This window comes from Diabrotica undecimpunctata, chromosome 5 (assembly GCF_040954645.1).
Source record: "Diabrotica undecimpunctata isolate CICGRU chromosome 5, icDiaUnde3, whole genome shotgun sequence".
NCBI lineage: Eukaryota > Metazoa > Arthropoda > Insecta > Coleoptera > Chrysomelidae > Diabrotica > Diabrotica undecimpunctata.
In genome coordinates this window covers 137986979-138008897 of record NC_092807.1, presented here as the reverse complement: position 1 = coordinate 138008897, position 21919 = coordinate 137986979, and the positions used below count along the sequence as shown (strand labels likewise).

Below are 21919 nucleotides of genomic sequence, written 5' to 3'. Positions count from 1 at the left end.
CCATTTTCGGATTTTCTGTATAACTGGATCTCTCTCTTGTTCTTCCCTGATCTTAGTAGGCGTCCAGTCGTCGTTGACAATCGTCGTTCTTAGCACTGCTGCTTCCTTGGATTCCGTTTTGTTGCAGTGGGAACACTCTGCTGAGCATGGCCTTCTGGAAAGAGAATCAGCGTTTCTGTGGCTAACTCCGGCCCGGTGCTCAATCTTAAAATCGTATTCTTGGAGTCGTTCGATCCACCTGGCTATCTGACCCTCTGGATTCTTAAACTGCATCAACCACTTAAGGGCGGCATGGTCGGTTCGGATTAGAAACTTTCTTCCATAGAGGTATTGATAGAAGTGTTCTACTGATTTCACTACTGCCAGAAGTTCTCTTCTCGTGACGCAATAATTCCGCTCAGGTTTTGAAAGAACTTTACTAAAATATCCGAGGACTCGTTCCTGTCCTCCTTGAATCTGAGACAGCACTCCTCCAATTCCCACATTACTTGCATCTGTATCTAAGATGAACTCTCCTTCTGGCAGTGGATACCCTAAAATTGGTGCTGTTATTAAATGCTTTTTCAAGGTCTCAAAGGCATTTTGGCAGTCTATATCCCAGCGGTATTCTCTTGCTTCCTCTGTAAGTCGCGTTAATGGCTTAGCGATATCTGCAAACTTCTTAATAAACCTCCGGTAGTAAGTACATAGTCCAAGAAAACTTCTCACTTGATGTTTGTCAGTTGGTTTTGGCCATTCCTTAATGGAATCGATTTTTCCCTTATCCACGGCCACTCCTTCTTTACTGACTATATGACCCAGATAATTGACTTTACCTTGAAATAGCTGGCACTTCTTGGGGTTTAGCATCAATTGGGCAGCTTTAAGTCGATTAAAAACGTTTTCTAAATTCCTCAAATGATCTTCGAATGTCTCCCCCAAGACGATTATGTCATCTAAATAAACCAGGCATGTTTTCCAAGATAACCCTCTCAACACATTTTCCATAAGCCTCTCAAATGTCGCAGGAGCATTACAAAGTCCAAATGGCATAACGTTGAATTGCCACAATCCAGATCCTGTGGTGAAGGCTGTCTTTTCTTTATCGACTGGGTCCATTTCTACCTGCCAGTATCCAGACTTTAAATCTAAAGTAGAAAACAATTTACTTCCAGCCAATGTGTCCAATGTGTCATCGATCCGAGGCAGAGGATAACTATCTTTCTTGGTAACGTTGTTCAGCAAACGGTAATCCACACAGAACCTCGTCGTTCCGTCTTTCTTCTTAACCAGGACCACTGGAGAGACCCATGGACTCGTAGAAGGTTCTATCACCCCGTCTTTCTTCATTTCCTGAACAATCGTTTCAGCTTCCTCTCTCTTCGCCTGTGGTAATCGTCGAGCTGTTTGACGAATTGGCTTAGCATTACCAGTATCAATTTTATGCTTAACAACGGTAGTTCTTCCCGTCTTTCCTCCTTTCGGTACGAAAATATCACGATACTGCCGAAGAAATTCCCTTAATTTCCTTTTCTCCATCTGATTTAGAGACTGTCCTGCAACTGCAACCATTTGGTCGAATTTGTCGTTGGAATTATCAGATGTTGTCGCCTGACGGATTATGGATGTCACAGGTACACAAGTTCCTACTTTTGTCTCTTTCTTTATGGTCACTGGGTAGTCGTTGACATTGATAAGTCTCACAGGAATTTCTTTAGCCGAAGTCACCAATTCCTTTCCAATTATGATTCCACGGCCAACCTCATCGTCGTGGTTCCAAGGCTCCATCATAACAGGTCTCCCTTCGTCTACAATTCCCTGTAGTCGCGCTACTATGATCGTTTCGCTTCTCGCAGGCACGACTGTATCTTCTGTAATGGCTGCTTGCACAGTGTTGTCATTATGTGGATGGAGAAATACCTCCTCGTTGCCAACTTTGATTACCTTATTCTTAAAATCCAATTGGAATCCATGCATATTCATTACGTCCATTCCTAATATAACATCCTCTTCGATGTCAGCAACTATAACAGTATGGACAAACTTTTCTGCCCCAATTCCCAATTGTACCTGGATTTCTCCATGAATGTTGGCATTTTCACCTGTAGCGGTCCGAAGTCGTAACCTCGTTGGTAACAGTTTCTTTCGGCTGTTTATAACTGTCGGGCGTATAATGGTTCTGGTCGCTCCGGTATCCACCAACAACGTATGTCTTTTACCATTTATTTCTCCATCTACATATACACTATCTTCACGACATTTCAAAGAAGCTATTAGTATAAAAGGGTCTTTGGAAGAGTTCCGGGTCGAAGCTGCCCCCCTAAGGTTGACTCGTTCTGGTTTTCCTGATGGTGAGTTTCTTGATTTTATGGTCTTCTTTTTCTTGCATGTCATGCTTTTCATCAAATTAAAGAGCTGGTCAAGTTTATCTTCATCTCCTTCCTCCTTCACAGTCCTAACTTTACTGTAACCGCCAGAGGCCTGCGTAGCTGACTCGTATTCGAGGGCGGCGGATAAAACATCAACCAGCGTCTTGTGACGAGCTAATCGTAGTGTTCTCTGCATTTCATGATCACGAAGACCATCAATAAACGTTTGAACGGCCAATTTTTCCATCATGTCTTCGGGAGCTGTTGGATAAGCATATCGTACTAATCTGGCAATATCTACCTCATATTCTTGAAGAGCCTCATCTTTCTTCTGTCTACGATTTTTAAGCTGCGACTGATATACATGTTCCAAATGTTCGTGGCCATATCGCATATTTAACCTCTTCTTCAGTTGTTCGAAATCATCGGTCTCCTCTACGGCTATGGTCTGAAGCACATCTAAGGCATCTCCTCGAAGAGCGATAGTCAGGTTTACAGCCTTTTCTTTTTCAGACCATCCATTCGCTCTTGCAGCTGATTCGAACTGTTTCATGTAGTTGTTCCATGACGATTTTCCGTCGAAAGTTGGGACTTTCACATGGACAGAACCTCCACTTCCTTCAAATTTCGGCCGTATTTCCAACTTACATTTCGTCTCGTCTTCTTTTATCTCCACTGTAATCGGATTGTTACCTCTCTCTGCTGTCCCTGTTTCTTCCATCTTCCTTTCCATCTCTTTAATCTTTTCTTCGAAGGCCAACTTATCGGCAGCAACTTGGTTTTTTAACGAAGATATTCTATCGTCCAGGGCAGACATCTCACAAGTGACTTTAGAGATTTCTGAAGAGATGTTAGCAGAAACTTTGCTTTCCAGGGAAGAAATCTCGTTAGAAACTTTGCTTTCTAAAGAAGCGATGTCGCCGGAAACCTTCGAAATATCGCCAGAAACTTTGTTCTCTAATGATGCGATATCACCGGAAACTTTGGCTACATCACCAGAAACTTTGGCTACATCACCAGAAACTTTGGCTACATCACCAGAAACTTTCGAAATCGACGAGAGGACAGCATCTTCAAATATATAAGTCTCTGGATCTAGTCCTTCTTCTAGCAAAGCGTTCTTTAGTCGTTGGACTAACTCAGCCTTTTTTCCGGTGGAAGCTAATTCTCTGTCTTCAAGATGTCTTCTTAAATTAGTCACTGTCAGCTCATAAATCGTAGCCATTTTCACAATCTATTTTATATTCACTTGTATTATTATTATAAGTCTAATTTATGTTCGATCTCACTCTGACACCATTTGTTGTGAATTTATTAAAAGGTTCAATATTTATAACACTTACGGATTTAATTTATTTCTTTATTTATTTTAACTTATCTTACAATAATTTATTATATCCGTACGTAACAAATTCGCGTGCGCGGGTCTTGAGAATTAACTGGCCCTCCATATAAAAATGTTGTATTTATATACGAAATCCTGATATACTAGAACAGCATCGAAAGATCGAGAAGCTTAGCCGGCTCATTCACCATAATTTTGGTTCTAGACTTCCACCGAAATTTCTACAATAAAACAGAATAATTAGTCATAAAAGTTAGGCCAGTATATTTATCGTAACAATACTTATACCACAAATTTACTATAATCGGTAGCAATATTAGACCATTAAAAACGCATAATTTATATAATGAGTGCAATATTAGGATCCATGCTTGCACCGTTGGGTTAACTTTGTAACGAATATTTTGCCTACCACATAGGGTATTATTGTGGGGGTTGAAAATTAGGGATAGAAATTACGGGACTAGAGATAGGGGAAGCAAAATAAACGAAACTGTTGCGAACTGCGCTCAGGGTTTATTTGGAGAAACTGGATCGCGGATAAGTGAATGAAACAATGGGATTGGATTGGGCAACTACAAAAATGAAACAAAAGGGGTTAGAAACTTTTTTAAAATAAATTAACAAAATGGTTTAAAAAAAAATTACACATTTATTGTTGTCTCACCATAACACAAAAAATTTCAAAATATCAAAAACAGACCTACTATGTCCTTTCCGTTTACAAATTCTAGAAGTTGGAGATACTACCAAACTTACAATTGCTACTGGGCTATAATTTGTAGCAGAAATAAATCATTACAAATAAAACATTTACCTTTTTAAATGAAACTGTGCATAGTAGTTGCATAGCATGCTAAGCTGCTACGTTTGGTCTATATATAAATGAAAGCAAAACAAAATATATGGAGTGCACAAAATCGAATGAACATGAGAATCTGAAGGTAGACAACCATACCTACAAATATGCCTCCACTTTTCCCTACCTAGGCTCAATAATAAATGACAACAACAACATCAGTCAAGAAATACAAGCACGGATTCTTAGCGGTAATAAGTGCTTCTATGCTTACAAAGACTTAATGAAAAGTAAGTTACTGAATCGTGAGTCTAAGCTGAGAATCTACAAAACAGTAATTAGACCAGTGGTCACATATGCACAATTACACTTAAAATATAGTACCTACACTTATTAAAAATCTTCTTAGAGTGCCTGTTCGTTCCGAACGTCGGCGATCATTCTGGCTATGATGACTTTGTTGGTTGCTATACGAAATAGCTGTGTTGAGGTCTTTCTATACCATGCTATAATATTAGCAAGCCAGGATATTATTTTTCGTCCTGGGGCCCTTTTTCCTTAAATTTTACCATGCAAAATGCATTGGAGTAGATCATATGTGCCTTGATTTCTCATTATATGTTCTAAGTACTGCAGCTTACGGATCTTCACGATGTTGACCAACTCCGCAGTTGTGTTCATCATCCGTAGTACTTCTTCATTGGTGACGTTGTCTGCCTATGGTATCTTCAGGATCCTTCTGTATGACCATAGCTCAAATCCTGAAGTTTTGATGAGAGTTTTCGCCTTCAATGTCCACGTTTCTACCACTTCTCACTATTAAAAATATAAAACAATAATATATAACATAAAACACAAATAAAAAACAATTACCTAACGATTGGTGCTTTTAATATGGTCCATTAATTTGCTTTTAAACATTTGTACAAATGAATAACTTTTAACTGTTTGAGGAAGCTTCTTAAAAAGATTAAAACCCTTAAGGAACAAACTGTTTCTTGAAGAGTTTCTTGCAAATTGTAATTACTTCGAGTAAGGTAATTGTGAATATCACAATTCCGCGTAATAAACTCACAAAAGTAAACAGAGGCGAAATTATTTAAAATTTTATAAATGAACACCATTGTAAGGTAAAAGATTGATATAGGTGTATATCTGCTTCCGCCAAGAATGATTCTTATTCCACGCTTTTGTAATTTTTGCAACTGGGCCGATTGATTTAAATTGAAGAGAAAAATAATCGATTAGCAAAAATCGAAGTGAGGTTGACACATTTTTAGATATTCTTGAAAAAAAGTATAATTTTTTAGAAATCTTTTTTAATAAATAATTAAAATGGTCATTAAAAGACAACAAATTATCCAATTGAGAACCAAGGTACTTAATTGTTGTGATGATTTCTATTTTATCGTTGTCAATTTGAAGATTAATAGTATTTATATCAATATTTGAGTATTTATATTTAGTTGCTATTATCGTAGCCTTCGTCTTTAACACATTTAACTTTAGTTTGTTGATCTTTAAATATTTATTAACAGACTGCAATGCTGAATTCATTCTGGATACAGCATTTTGTAAGTTTGAATCAAATCATACAAGTAGGATGTCATCTGCATACAAATTAAAAAAATCACATTTAACAAACAAGTTTATATCATTTAAATACAATATGAACAAAAGGGGTCCTAAGACACTACCTTGAGGTACCCCAATATTAACACTAATTTCAGAAGAAGTAATATCATCAATCCTCCCTTTTGCTTTCTGTTAAATTAGTAATCTTTAAACCATTCAAGAACATTTCCTCCAACACCATAGCCTTCTAATTTAGTGAGAAGTACCTATATTACGATTAATAGTTTTAAAAGCTCTTTTTAAACCAAGAAATACTACTACTACATAATTATCATTGTCCAATTCAGACCTGAATTTACAAAGTGAAAGTGCAGTGCAGTTTCGCAGGAATACTTTTTACGAAAACCTGACAGTGTATTCATTAGGATTTCATTTTTATCAACGTGATCCATGACTTATCATATACTACCAATTCTAATAATTTCTCAATGGGCGGAATTATATTTATAGGTCTAAATAGTATTATTAACTTTTGGTATTGGAACAACTGTACTGATTTTTAATAAATCTGGAATTTATAAAATTTAAGATAACGTGACCACAAGTTTCAAAAAACTTTAGTATTTCATTAATGTTACTCCTATTATCTAACGACTTAACCATGACTGCAAGTCACTCAGTGATAGTAACCTAAATTCATGAATACTGGGATACAAATTCTGATTATCATAACTCCATAATTCTTCGGAGTCGATAGTTTCAACAATTTGCTGAATACTAGAGACGAAATAGTCACCAAACTGAAGCACCATTTCAACTTTGTCACTCAGAATGCATAACTGATTCTGAACCTTAAATTCAAAGCGATAAGGGAATTTTTGACAATTATTGTTAATTAGTGTTTTTAGCGTTTTCCACATAAGTCTAGAATTATTTTTATAGCTATCGATTTTATCAAAATAATATTGTTCTTTTTTTGCTTTTGACATATTAACTACCACATTTCTTGCTCTTTTAAAATCCTTCCATTTGACATTTCTATCACTATGTTAGCAGTTTTAAACTCTTTGTATAATTTGTTCCTAATTTTAATTTTGCTATTAACTTCATTATCAAACCATAGTATGTTACTGGTTACTGGTTACATGGTGAGGCTAACAGCGTGTTTAAGGTAAAAACAACAAGGGCTCACAAAACCGAAATAAAAACTTGGATAATGGACGGATAAGGAAGAAGACGAATCCGGCTAAGAAAGTTGTCATTATGCCGCAACCAAAAAAGGGTACCTCTGGGATTTCAAGCATCGGATGGTTATTTTAATACATTTAAGTTGCGACAATCATTGCATAGCTTTAAAATCGTTGGAGAAGCAGCATCTGCAGACACTGCTGCTGTAACAGAAAGATATCCAGAAGAATTTGTGAACCTGGTAGCTGGTCGAGGATATACACCCGAGCATTTAATATAGAAGAAACTGCACTGCTTTAAAAGAGAATGCAAAATAAAACATTTATTTCTAAAATCGAAAAGTGTGACCCTGGATTTAAGGCAGCAAAGAATAGAGTTCATTGCTGATTTGTTCTAATGCATCCGAAGATTGTATTACTGATGCCTTACAGATTTTTGGAATTTTAGGAATTTGCCATGCAATTGGTTTCATTTAAAATAATTAGAGCCTATTCTTTGATTTTTGTCTTTTAACCATCTGGTTCTTTTAGAACTATACTTGAATCTTTCCTTCAAGTTGAATTGAAGCATTGAATGCTCATTTTACCATGCGTGTTTACATATTTGAGATCTATCAAATTCTCTATTTTTGATGTAATATTGATGTTTACTTATTCTAACATTTAATGGTCTTGATGTTTCACCTAAATAAAAATGTTTGCACTCGCAAGGTATTTTATAAATACAATTCTTTGATCTTTCTTGTTCATTGTCATTGGATTTTTATTAATTCATTGAAAAATTCTTCTGTCACCATTGCATGCTTTTTAAAAACAAATCACATGCGATGATTTTTTCTGACGGGTTTTCTTAAGTTAAAGAAGATTTCGTATAATCATGAACTATCTTCCAATAAGGTCGTTCCAGGAACGCAACTCAACAATATTGACAATATCATTTTAAAATGTATAATATATGTCTGAATTGTTCATGTGAATGAGACATAAAATTAAATTATTAGAAGAATTTTTGTACCATTTTTTTTTGTAACAAAAACAAAATTTGTTTAAATTATTAATGTTTTGTATTTTGAGAAAAAATTCCGAGGTGGAAATCGAAACGCCAAATAAACTTATTTTACAGTAAAATTGTGACTTATTCCCAATAAAAATAGTAAACTGCATTATGACGCCACAATAAAATGGCTTCAGAACAATACCCTACGTTTAATGTTATAATATGTTCACTATTTGGAGTTCCAGCGAAGCATATCTATTTTATTAAAATAAATTTCAATTTGGAAACTGGAACCATTCAGAAATAATTTTTGCACAAATGCACACCAGGATACACGTATCCATAAAGAAAATTCTTGGGTCATTAAAATGAATTGGTTATTACTGTTTAATAACAGTAAAACCTAATTGTGCACTGGAGCGTTTCTAATATGATGATAAAACAACAATAGACTATTGAAAAGTGCCAAGCATGTGTATTCCATTGACAAGTTTTATTAATGAAGTTTGACAAATCCACACACTTGGTAATACATATAAATATAATTTATTACAGTAGGAATTGAAACTTTTACAATTTCGAATTTTAATAAATTTAGAAAAAATAATTACAAAAACATATTGCAAAACAACATTGCTAAGCAATCATTACACGCATTAAACATGAGCGTAGCTACCAGTTACGAAAAAACGTATGTAAAGGAAACTTTATACACGCATGGATTTGCGGGCACCATTATTTGTTTAAAAAAAAACATCATAATTTTTTTTTTAAATTCAGTTTATATATTTGAAAAAATGGACACTTGAAATGGCTTTATTAGCTGTCATTTGGCAACATATTTTAGAAAGAGTGAACCTATCCAATAAGTATATCCAGAGTCCTGCAATGGATCTGGGTTCTGTCGTTAAAGAGTATGAAGCTCTTTCAAATTACTTTACCTTAATCAGAAATAATTTTGCCATTTATGAAGAGGAAGCCAAAAAATTATGCCCAAATAAAACATAAAGAAATAAGAAAGACAAAAAGAAAAATTCAATTTGACGAGGGGGCCGATGATGAACTAAACTTTTCAGCTAGTGATGAGATGAAAATCCACACGTTCTATATTATAATCAACACTCTGATAAGAAAAGAGGTTAGTCTTTGTATGTGGGTATATTTTATTTTATAAAAACCCTTAAAAGGGCAACATTACAAGCACGAACGTTTTCGGAACAACTGTTCCATCATCAGGTTAAAATGCAGGTTAACATGCCTGAGCCACCAAAATATTTGGGTAAAAACCCTTTAAATTGAAAAATGTTACCGAAGAATGTACATGATGTTTATATTATTATATGATGTTTAATATTTTAATTAGATTTTACTTCAGGTAACATACACCCATGCTTAAGTGAGTTCCAGTGTCCGGAGAGTACACCTCTTCAAACGGACTACGGTTGGCAACTGGGTATACCAGTTGCCAACCGTAGTCCGTTTGAAGAGGTGTACTCTCCGGACACTGGAACTCACTTAAGCATGGGTGTATGTTACCTGAAGTAAAATCTAATTAAAATATTAAACATCATATAATAATATAAACATCATGTACATTCTTCGGTAACATTTTTCAATTTAAAGGGTTTTTACCCAAATATTTTGGTGGCTCAGGCATGTTAACCTGCATTTTAACCTGATGATGGAACAGTTGTTCCGAAAACGTTCGTGCTTGTAATGTTGCCCTTTTAAGGGTTTTTATAAAATAAAATATACCCACATACAAAGACTAACCTCTTTTGTTATACGTGGTATACAGCCAGCTACAGGAATTATTTTCCTTGTGGATTTTTTTTACTCTGATAAGAGACCTGAATAGACGTCTGGAATCTTATCGACTTATTTATCAACGTTTTCGTGTTATAACAGATTTGCCAAAATTTAACAATGAAGAAATTATTAAAGATCTGAAAATTTGATACAAATTTATAAAGACGACCTAGATACATAATGCATTCACTTAAAGGGTCATTTGGACACCACAATAAAATCACCAATTTACAATTAAATATTTAAAGAAGACTAGATTGAAAGATATTCTCCCTAATTTTGACATTGCTGCGCATTTATTTGTGCATTCCAGTTGCCAACGTGTACGCTGAAAGATCATTTTCGAAAATGTCAAGAATTAAAAATAATTTCGGATCAGTTAGGACGCAAGAACGTCTTAATAATTTATCGATTTTGTCCATAGAAAGTGACGTAACAAAGGCGATAAATTATGATAACGTTATAGATGATTTTGCCAAAGAGAAATCAAAGAAGAAATCTCTGATGTGATCGAACTGGAATGACAATTTTTTGGTAGTTTAAATCCATTTTTAATGTATTCTTATTTAAGTAAAAAATTCTGCTTGCAATTTTTTACATGTTTGAAGGGTTATTACATGTTGTGGTATTGTTTTATATGTGATTTAAACTGGGTTATATGACCCATTAAAAATCTCCCATGGGTTTGTAGACTATGTATTTAGCTCATTGTAACCAAATTAACAATAGATAGTATAATGAAGCGTTAATACAACTGTGTTAATATTATGCAACTAAGGCAATAATCTTATCGTATATTTTTTAACATATTCTACAAAAAAATATATTACAGAAACGCATAAAAAGAAAACAACCATGGCTGTTATCGGTATTAATATTATATTAGAAAAATAAGTAATCTCAGAAAATGAATCATTATCGAATTTATCAGGTTAATTATTGTCAGCTACATTTGAAGTAATAATGGCAGACTAGACAGACAATTCAGCTATTATATGACTTCCGATCGGGTAGTGTGATAAATGTATTACGTTAAAGATTATGCAAATGATCAAACAGTTATAGTAAACATAACGACTAACTTTACTAAGTTAAGAAATCAAAATGTATCACGATCTCCAGATCCTATGAAGCGAAACAGTAAGATCGCTTCCTTCTTATTACCGAAATATATTCCCGGGACATAGCAACATATTTACACAGAATAGAACATTCCAACGAACTCTAAAGCACCTTAAATTATTAGGAAGACCCCGTTACATAAATATGAATCAAACGAAAACCCAAAAGTAAAAACCTTGCCAATAAAAATGCTCAGTAAATAAATACAAATGTATGTGTGTATGAGTCATCGAAGTGTTCAGGGCCCTGATTATAATTGAGATTTCGACTCAAAACATGTCGAAATTAATATGGCGACGTCGAAATGCGACTTTGCGAACCTTGTGGATTTCAGCTGAACTAACCAAACGACGTCACTAATTTTCGATTTATCGAAATTAATTTCAACTTCAAGAAAGTGGTTGAAATTTCATTTCGAGTCGAAATTAATCTGACATGACTGGCTGCTGGACTGGGAGAAGTGAACTTAGGTTCAGTTTAGGTAGGCGGTGTTGTGTTTTGATCCTTGCAAGGAAAACTGAGGCAAAAAGTATTAATATGGCTGTGTTTTACGGACATTTGCTAGTTTTAGCAGGAATTAGAGAGGATAGATATCCGACGCTCACAACGGAGGATAAGAAGAATGTTACGGGATACTCAAAATTCTTTTTCACTAAGTGATGCTCAATTTAGGCAGCAATTCCGGCATAATAAACAAGCTGCAAATTATTTAATAAGGGTATTAGAACCATATTTGGAAGAAGGTGTTTATGCCTCTAGAATACCCAAAATGTTTAGGGTTAGTATTACTAAGCTGCAGCAAATTTAAAAATATATTAGAATATAACTTGATATAACCACTAAGTCAAATCTTAGTGGTTATAACTTAAGGATCTCCCACATCGCCTTTTTTTTTCTTGCCATCTTTTCTTTCAATTCAAAATATAATTGAGAATGGCCACTACTTATGATTTAACAACTCAAACAAGAAAAAACAGACGTTCTGACGTTTACGTAACGTAAACAAAACAAACATTCAACCAACAAGCGTAGTGCAGCGTGCAGCCAATAAACAACAGGGCCAACCCAAATTTTCAGCAATGTCAAAATGATAAAGTAAATATCCCCAGTTTTAACTACAATCGAAATGAATGAGAATCGCTAGCGATAGCGACTGTCATGGCGTAGTCGCTTTTAAATTTCGACATCGAAATGAAATAGAATCAGGACCGTGGTCTTGTAAAAATATAGTCGTCCTTATCTTTGAAATATTACACGAAGCACACAGTGGATTTAGAAGTGGAAGGAGTATACATACAGTGGTGTTAAAAAGTCCTGCATCACCTTACCAAATACATGAAAATAGAAGTTTAAGGCATTTACCTTAAATATTTTTTAACCATTTACTATCTACATCAAATAAGCACTTAAACACAATATTATAAAATGAAAACACAGCAAAAAATTTGATTAATAAAAAAAATGTAGTTCGGAAAATTTTTTATTCAATATTACAAAAATTAGGCTATTTACATCAAGACGATATTGTACATCACATTGAAGTAATTTAAACTAATTTTAATATTTAATTGGCCAGTCCTTGTTTTTAATAACTAGTTCACATCTTTTGGGCATGGAATTTATTAATTTTTGCAGTTCCTCCATGGAAATACAGTGATGCCAAGCGTGGATTAGAGATTCGATTAATTTAGTTTTATTTGTGGGCTAACTTTTGGAAATGATGTTTGATATCCTTTGCCACAAATTCTCGATGGGATTGAGATCCGGGAATTGCGCTGGCCAGTCCATCCTATCAATTTCATGACTCCATCCAAGCTTTCACCAATTTTGCTCTATGGCAAGGAGCATTATCATCCTGAAAAATAAATTTTTCTTCGCCAAACAGTACCTCAATATATTTGGTAGTATTCATCATCCCAGAGACAACGTGTAGGCGACCAACTGCTCGAGCGGATATGCAACCCCATATCATAATGGAGGTTGGATGATCCAGCATGATTATTATATTGCTTTTCTAAAAGCAGTGGTTTCTTCCGTGCCTTACATTCTCTAAGTCTAAAACTAAGCAGTATTTTTCTCACAGTGGAAGTGCACACGCTTAAACTTGTAGATTCAGACCACAGCTTCGTCAATTGGGTGGAATTAAGGCTTCTGTCTGCCAGACATGACTCTAATTACTGTAGATTGATTACAGTTTACTGCGGATGCTATTTCGCGACTAGAATTGTCGTTTTTATGGTGAAAAATAATTTCAAAACGCTTTTCGTCCGATAATTTAGTTTGTTTGGTCTGGGATGACATTTTGACCTTTTTATCAAAAATCAAAGAGGGAATACATGTGTTAGGGTAACTACAGTGTTTATATAGTCAAAATATATGGCAAATTTGTCATTAAGATTCAATTTAATAGTACTTTAACGACTTAATATTCACCTCATAATATTCTCGGATTATGGGAAATCCCTTCAATCAGATTATTTTAATTTTTTCTGTAGAATTTTGAGCTAGTAATTAAAAAAACATTAGTAAGTATATGGATAATGCTAATTACAAGCACACACTTAAAATGAATTAGCGAAAATATACAAAAAACTTGTGTTAAACCTCAAAAACTATAAGGCGCTTAGGTGATGCAGGGCTTTTTAACACCACTGTATATACGGAGGTGTAGGGTTGTGTTATAGAGGGAGCAATTTTTATTAGAACAGCCACATCGAGCGTCATAGATGGGAGATGGTTTTTCATAACTGGTCCTCATAAGATAACCAATCGCAACTCAATTATGGCTCCAGGTGCCACATCCCGGATAACTGCATTCGTCTGGAAACTAAATTAAGTGAGGGTAGCTAGATACGGTGAAATCACCAAACGACCATCGATATTAATCCCTTTTAAATCCATGAAACAGCTTTATTGAGAAGATGGAAGAGTGGTCTGAAGAGGAGCACCCTCTTGCCCTTGAGTGGAGACATTAACTCCAAAGGAGGACGAACCAATCAGGTCAACGACATCAGGATGAAGAAAGCAAGAAACTACTGCATTATAAATCCGTATCTAGAGGTTGGAATTTAAAAATGACCGGGGTATGTAAGTTACGACAAAAAAGAAACGTCAAATGAGATTTTTTGGGTGCAAATAAAGCTACGCCGACCCGGCGGGGTTAACTAACGACGCGGCGGAACACTGTGTTCGATCGCAAAAGGTTCACGGACGAGGGGGCGGAGCTTTACGAAAAGGTGGGAGAAGTTAGGGCGAAGAACATAATGGAAGTGACAAAAAGAGAAGAAAATGAATACAAAAAAATCCTGAGGATAATAACTAGAACAATAAAAAGGAAAAAGATCCTGAAAAGGGAACTACAGCTGACATAGACGCTAAAGGGAAAAAACAGAAGGGAAGGAAGCCGTGCATGCGTGTTAGAACGGTCTAAACAAGACTAGAAGGGGCGTGTGTAGCTGAAGGTGGTTTTAGTTGGTATAAAGGGCATCATAGACGCACTCGAGGGCACGACTTCCAAGAGGGGGAATGCAATCGCATTCCCCCTCTCTTTTAAAAAAAGCTACGTCGTCGCTAAGGGTAAGTTTAAAAGGTTCTATAAAATACAGAGGAAGAATATCCCAGAAGTGTTCTTTAGATTTGATTAACTTCATACCATGACAATTAAATGATTAATAGATTAGATTTTTCTTCTATTATTTTCTTTTTTCACATTCCGTTTATAAATGAGTAGTAGTGTTTTTTAGTCTAACTCCTTTGTTAAGTGAATTGAATGAACAAAATGTTAGAACAGATACTTAAACAATCATTTCCAGGGCTGAATAATCAATTACACCATATCAAAAGCTATAACATATTCCGATGTATGACACATCTAGACAAATAACATTCAACAAACAGTATTTGTTGTTTTTTACAGAACTAACAATACAACAATTTAATTATTGGTGTACAGGATAAAAGTCACGTCCACCTTTTACATGATTCAATACCACGCATCAACAACGCCACTCTTCCTCTTAGGAACAAAGAACACATATATTTTAAATATATAAATAAGTAATGATTATTTTTCAGTACCAGAATTTATATGTTGATTAATAACGTAATTAAAAAGCAACACAGTTAAGTGACTGTATAACTGGTTAGTACATGAATTGCCGAAGTATTCATGTATAATGATTTATATGAAATATTTTAAACTTTTAAAAATGATCACTAGATGTCACTATTGAAATTTCCACGCTTCTTCCTCTCGTGTCGTACCCATTGATTGTATGGATTTAAAAATAATTGAAAGGATCAAGGGAAAAAGGGACCAAATCACCATTTTTCACAAAGGTATTTTTTGTTGGATTATGGTAGATCTGGCTGAGTACTTCACAATGATTTAGAGTTAAGTGAGAAAAATAGGTCTAGTATCTATTTTAAATATTATCAAAAATAATGCCCTAGCGGGAAGAAGGGATCAAGTCTGAGCGTCATGTAGAAGAAGAATTGAGATAGTGTTGATTATAGTACAGTATACTCCCTCTATAACGAACACGGTTATTACGAGGTTTCGCTTATAACGAGATACTTTAGATGTCCCGTGAAATTTCTATTGAACTATAACCGTCTATAGCGAGACAAATTTGGTTATAACGAGAGAAAATAAGATCAAAAAACGTGTTTTTTACGTTTTTGGTCCGGTCGTGGCTATAACTAAATACCTTTTCAAACAGCCCCTCAATAAACTTAACTGCAGCCCGCAATAAACTTCTTTACAATTAATAAATACAACTGTTTCACATCTTTAGAAAATATGATAGAATGATACTGTACCATTTAAAGCAGTTAAAAATGACAGAGTTCTTAAAATTGCAGAAGCAATAGTTTATGTTATCCTTGAAAATACGCTTTATACATTATGTAGTTGGAAAAAAATATAAGTACAGATTTTTTGTTTTAACGTTTATCATTGATAATAAAAGTAAACAACTCTTTTATGTTTTAATATATTTCATTGACAATAAAAGTAAATAACTTTTTTTCAAAAACGCCATTCAAACAATATTTATTAGCATCTTATATTGCTCCGAATGGCTTCACTATAGGAAGTTAATGGTTTAGAAAACTACAGATTCATATGTATGCACAGTATTATTATTGTCTGATATAACGAGATCGGCTTATAACGAGGTAATTAGTCTGTCATTTCAGTTCTCGTTATAGAGGGAGTCTACTGTATTATTAATTTTAAATAAAAATGAATGACTTTGATGGAGAAGAAAGTGATAGTGATGGAGTTTTTGTTCAATGTTTGTCGAGAAACAGAAAAGAATTCGGAAGAATGCGAGGTGTAGCTAAGAAAATCAGGGTATAGAGTCACAAACAAAGATCCAACTGTAAATTCAAGAAAAAATTTTTTTGAGACAATAGCTTTTGAGATTAGAGATGGTATAATTTTGGATGGAGAAATTTAACTTGCTGGCGAACACAAATGAACTGAATTCTTACTTATGTAGCTTGATTTCTATCTATCTAACCAGTACAACAGCGTAGGCCTAGGGTTTTCATTGAAAACGTGAAGTTAAAAGATGTATCATGTAAATATAAAGTTAGAGGTGTATTAAAAGGAGTAGCTACCGAATTTCATGTTTACAGAAAAGCTTTTTCTGCAATTCATGGGGTTTCAAAGAAAAAAATTGAGTACTTGAAAAACTCAATAAAAATGAGTGGCATGTCTCCTAAGGACCAGCGAGGTAAACATTTGAACAGAAACCATAAGCTATCCGAAGAAAAAGTTTGGCTCATGAAACAACATATATACAAAGTGCTTGATGTTTCACAGCTGCAGTTTGACATTCGTCGTTAGAAATATTAAAAAGCGCATTTTTTATTTCGCTGAAGCCAGTGTATAACGCTTTAGTTGCGTCCGCACTTGCGGACCACCTAGTTTCACTAAGAGATTTCACAACAGGTGATTTTTCTTCTTCTTATGCCATCCCCATTAACGGAGGTTGGCGACCACATTTCTAAAAGTTTCTCTATCTTTTGCAACGTGGAATAATTCGTCTACAGTCATGTTTGTCCAGTCTCGAATATTTCGAAGCCGTGACTTCCTCTTTCTACATATTCCCTTTTTGCCCTCGACTCTACCCTGCATGATGACCTACAGAAGACTATATTTATCATTCCTCAGTATGTGTCCAAGGTATGCAGTCTTGCGTACTTTTATTGTTCTCAACAATTTTTTGTCTCGACCCATCCTTCTCAACACTTCCTCATTGGTGACCCTGGCAGTCCATGGAATTCTCAACATTCTCCGGTATATCCAAAGTTCAAAGGCTTCAGGCTTCTTAACTATTTGCGCTTTTAATGTCCATGTTTCTACCCCATACAATAGTTGCGACCAGACGTAACATTCAACAAACCTCAATTTCAGCGCAGTATTCAGATTTTTGTCACAGAACAATTACTTGAATTTTAAGAACGCTGCCCTTGCCATTTCTATTCGTACCCTGATCTCTTTGTCTGGATCTAATTCTGTGTTGATGTAAGCTCCCAGATATTTATATTTTGTCACTCTCTCTATTTGCTGTCCACCAAGAGTTAGTTGTTCATTATTTATTGGACTCCTTGATACTATCATAAATGTGGTCTTGTTGATGTCAAGTCCCATTTGAATGCATTGACTATTTATTGCATCAGCCATAAGTACCGTGTCATCTGCAAATCTCATGGTGTTTACGATTTCTCCACCAATTCTTATTCCCTCTTTTCTTTCCCATAAGGCATTTATGAATATGACCTGTGAGTACACGTTGAAAAGCGTCGGAGACGCATCCTTGCCTGACCCCTCTCGCAATCGGTATATTATTTGTTTTTATATCGTTCACCTTTACTACTGCTTTCTGGTTCCAGTATATAGCCTTAATAAACTCAATGTATTTTATGTCCAAATTGATGTTTTTTAATTCATATATTAACTTCATATGTTGCACTCGGTCAAAGGCCTTCCCAAAGTCTATGAAGCATGCATATGCACTCTTGTTATATTCCCGACATTTCTGCAAGAGTACCGTCAACGCATATAATACCTCTCTTGTACCCATGCCTCCTCTGAAGCCAAATTGCGTATCGCGAACTCTAGTACACATATTTCAAGTGTCTCCAGGATTTTATGATAGAAGCGTTTAGAGGTGATATTTTGATTCATTCGAAAATAAATGAATGGCATTTTAATACATGAATGTTTAGTCGCTGGATAATTTGAGTTCCCACCCTCCTATTCATAGTTTCATTCAAATTCTGCCATAGGGGCACAACAATTATGCTCTATTTCACAAAATTACAACAAATAATATTAACGCTAGTACAGACCTAATAATACTCCGAATATCTTATGACAGCTAGAAGGATAAACATATCTGTTCTTGAGGATGTTAACAACGTACGGCATCTCTCTAGTTAAATATTTACATGGACGTTGATGTAGCCAAAATATGGCTATTGATCCAGCGATAACCGAAAGGAAACAGAAGTAGAGAGCTATCAACAACCAGATGGATTGATAAAGTAGAAAATCTACAAGATATAGTGCAGTAGTGGCTACATAATAGAAAAATACGGTGAACTAGTGTCAAAAGTTCAACAATAATTCCGGAAGAACGTCAAAATCATAATAACTACACATCTGTTAATATGGACAGAATATATATGGTATGATATTATGTATGATGTTTCTAAAAAGCTACCTTGTGCCAAGGTTGTACGTAAATTCGGTTGCTAGGAGTCTGTTTTAGTGACAAATTAGATATCTTTCTGTGTGTTTGGTTTTAAACTGTTATTTTGAGAAAAAATGCGTCTACAAACAATGCATTACGTAAATAAGGCTATCAATATTAAAACTATATTAATAACTATTTTTATTGTAATATTATCTAAATTTCATCTACTTTGTTACAGAATCATTATTTCATTGCCAGTATATACACAAAGACTATTGGTGTTGTTGTTTGGTACATTCAGGGTAATAGCTTCGAATAGCGAAAAGGCAGCTACTGGTATGACTAGCGAAGCTTTAGGAGTTAGTGTAGCACCAAGTTTTTTCCATTCCTGCGTGAGCGATGGAAAAACTGCCAGAATGGAAGACGTCACAAAATACAAGGTAAGAATTAGATCTAAAGATATTGTTGTTTCATCTGTTACATTTTTATTTATCGTCTGATTTTAAAATTACTGTAGAAATATTAAAAGTCATCAAGAAAGCATCAGTTATATATTTTTTATAATTGAAACATTTTATTTTTTATTTTATTCTCCAGCATACGGCGCTACTTAGTGTCCATGTCGCTTTGAAATTTTTATACTGTATTTGCTAACTTTTAAAAGCGTAACATGACTTCCATCCCAGTTTAAGGACTATAGAAAGTACATCCTATTAAACTTTTTCCCATAAAACTTAGTGTCTTTTTTAAAATAATGAGTTTTGTTTGGTAAGAAAGTTTGACATATGTTCGAACTGGTAACTTTCTGATGAGAAAAGCGTTACTCCTGTGTGAGTTGTGTGGGGAACAAGACGTGTACACTTTGGCAATTTGTTTGATTTTATTTTAAGTGCCGTAATCTTACTACAATAAGTATTTCTATTACTACTATAAGTACTGCAATAAGTAGTTCCATTAATACAGATTTATTCTTAAGTATATCTATAAATCTACCGAGATCTGTTGTAAGTGTAGAGTCAGTGTTGAGTTTTCCAGACTGTTGAGAATTGCTGGATCTTTGGCAAATACAAGATCATATCTTTGTCCACCAGTTGAATTACTTATTAAGTACCTGAGTAATTGCATCTTGATAACCATAGTGCCGAAATTTAAATCGATGTAGACAGTGCCGAAACTTTTATTTAATAAATAAAGGTTTATTTTTTGTTTACAGATTTTTTTATTTTCGAGTTATTGTCCAGTAATTGTCAATTGTCAGTAAGTAATAGCATAAGATTTCAATTAAATTATTTGGTTTAGAGTTTCCAGTAACTCGAGTTAAGTCCTGATCAAGTAAAGATTAGATTTTTTGGTTTTTATAACGTAATTTGTTGTTAAATATCTAAGGTTTCTTAACTTTCTCCTTTTATATACAAAAAGTTAAGTGCCGCCCTTTTCCTATATTTTTCTTATGGTAATTTGTTTTATTGGACCAAATTTCAATTTTAAAAGCTAGTTTCGAACTCACGGCTCACTCTCCATCATTCATCTAATTGCCGTTCGTTAATTGTATCAATTGGTGACTGAATACTAAAAGTAATCAACATTGTAAAAGTCTCTAGCTTTGTGAAATACAACCTAGTAGTATTTTTAAAGTGTTTACCTAATTTTGATTGTCTCGATGGTTAATATAAGTTTTATACATATGTTATTACTTAAAAAATAGTGAATGTGTTGTTGATTTGTATGTTCATTCTAAAGAGATAATATACATTTTTTATTTTTATTTTGTTTCATGAGACTATAAAGAAAACCAAAGGATTTTAGCAAAAATGAACAACTTCGTGATTGATGCTTTCTAAAATACATAGGACCTAAAATATTGACCTTTTTACATAAATTACATACTATAATATCTTTAAAGTTTTCTATACTATTTCTTACTCTATTTTTATATTATTACAATGATCTTGATTCAGGTTGCATCCAGAGTGATGAAACACCTGATTGAAGAATTTGCCAGTTCCAATCTCTTTGGGAGAGAAAATTACGAGTACTATGCCAGGGTTACAGGGCGTGTATTGAGAATACAAGGAGAATGGATCTGTTCCTTCCAATACCCACCACCTCCAACAAATGGATCTTTCCCTAACGAATATACGGCGCTAGAAAGATATTTGCTTGGTGAGTGATTACGATTTTACAAATATTTCTGTTTGTTTTGATGTTTTGAGCTTTATGTATGTTTTATCGCTAACACCAGCTTAGTTCAGAATTTATTAAGGGGTAGAAATTAAAGGGCGAGAGAATTGTTCTAATTAAGTAGGTTCTAAAATTAGTTTACGAATTGTACAGGGTATATTAAATTCGATGGAAGAGAGTCCAAAATGAAAGTAATTAACGATATAATAATTCCAATATACAGTATGATGTAAATATATGGAATAAATTCATTATTTCAGAAACAGGCGACTTTAAAAAAAAAATCTTAAAACACGCCAATTTTAATTTTTGAATGGCCATCAACTGCTGTATATGTGTTAGACATTACGTCATCATTGTCGGCTTAATGACGTAATCGACGATTTTTTTAAGTACAAAACGAGGTCACGCGACAGCTCATTTGAAAGATCTCCTTATCGCCTTTGCAACGATATAATCATTCGAATATTTATTTCTACAGGGTTCACTAAAATTATGAACTTTGTCAAGGAACATTGAATTACAATAAATATTCATTCACTGAACTAAATTATTGTCTTATTATCTAGCCGACCTGCCTAGAACTGGTATGGGGATGTCTTAAAACGACAGTACAACGTCCAGTTTCTTGGCTTCGGATATTGATTTTCTACCACTTCTGGGAAGATCTTTAACATGGCCCGTTTCTCTAAATTTTTTTTCAATTTTACTCACTGTTGATTGAGTAATTGGTTCGCGATTGGGGTATTTAGCATTAAATAAATTACGAACTTCTGCTTGACTCCTCACTCTATCTCCATAACCAATCATGATTAAAATCTCGATTCGTTTTGTTTCTGTTAGTTTC

General features: G+C 34.4%; 1 protein-coding gene across 4 annotated transcripts in view; it reads left to right on the top strand.

Moving 5' to 3' along the window:
- The window catches only part of RhoGAP71E (Rho GTPase activating protein at 71E), a 122479-nt gene that overhangs the window by 22517 nt on the left and 78043 nt on the right, over positions 1-21919 (top strand). For all 4 annotated transcript variants that reach the window (XM_072532797.1, XM_072532794.1, XM_072532796.1 and 1 more), the window contains exons 3-4: positions 19130-19331; positions 20850-21054. In XM_072532797.1, coding sequence (XP_072388898.1) covers positions 19130-19331; positions 20850-21054 — 407 coding nt within the window. The remainder of the gene's footprint in view (positions 1-19129; positions 19332-20849; positions 21055-21919) is intronic.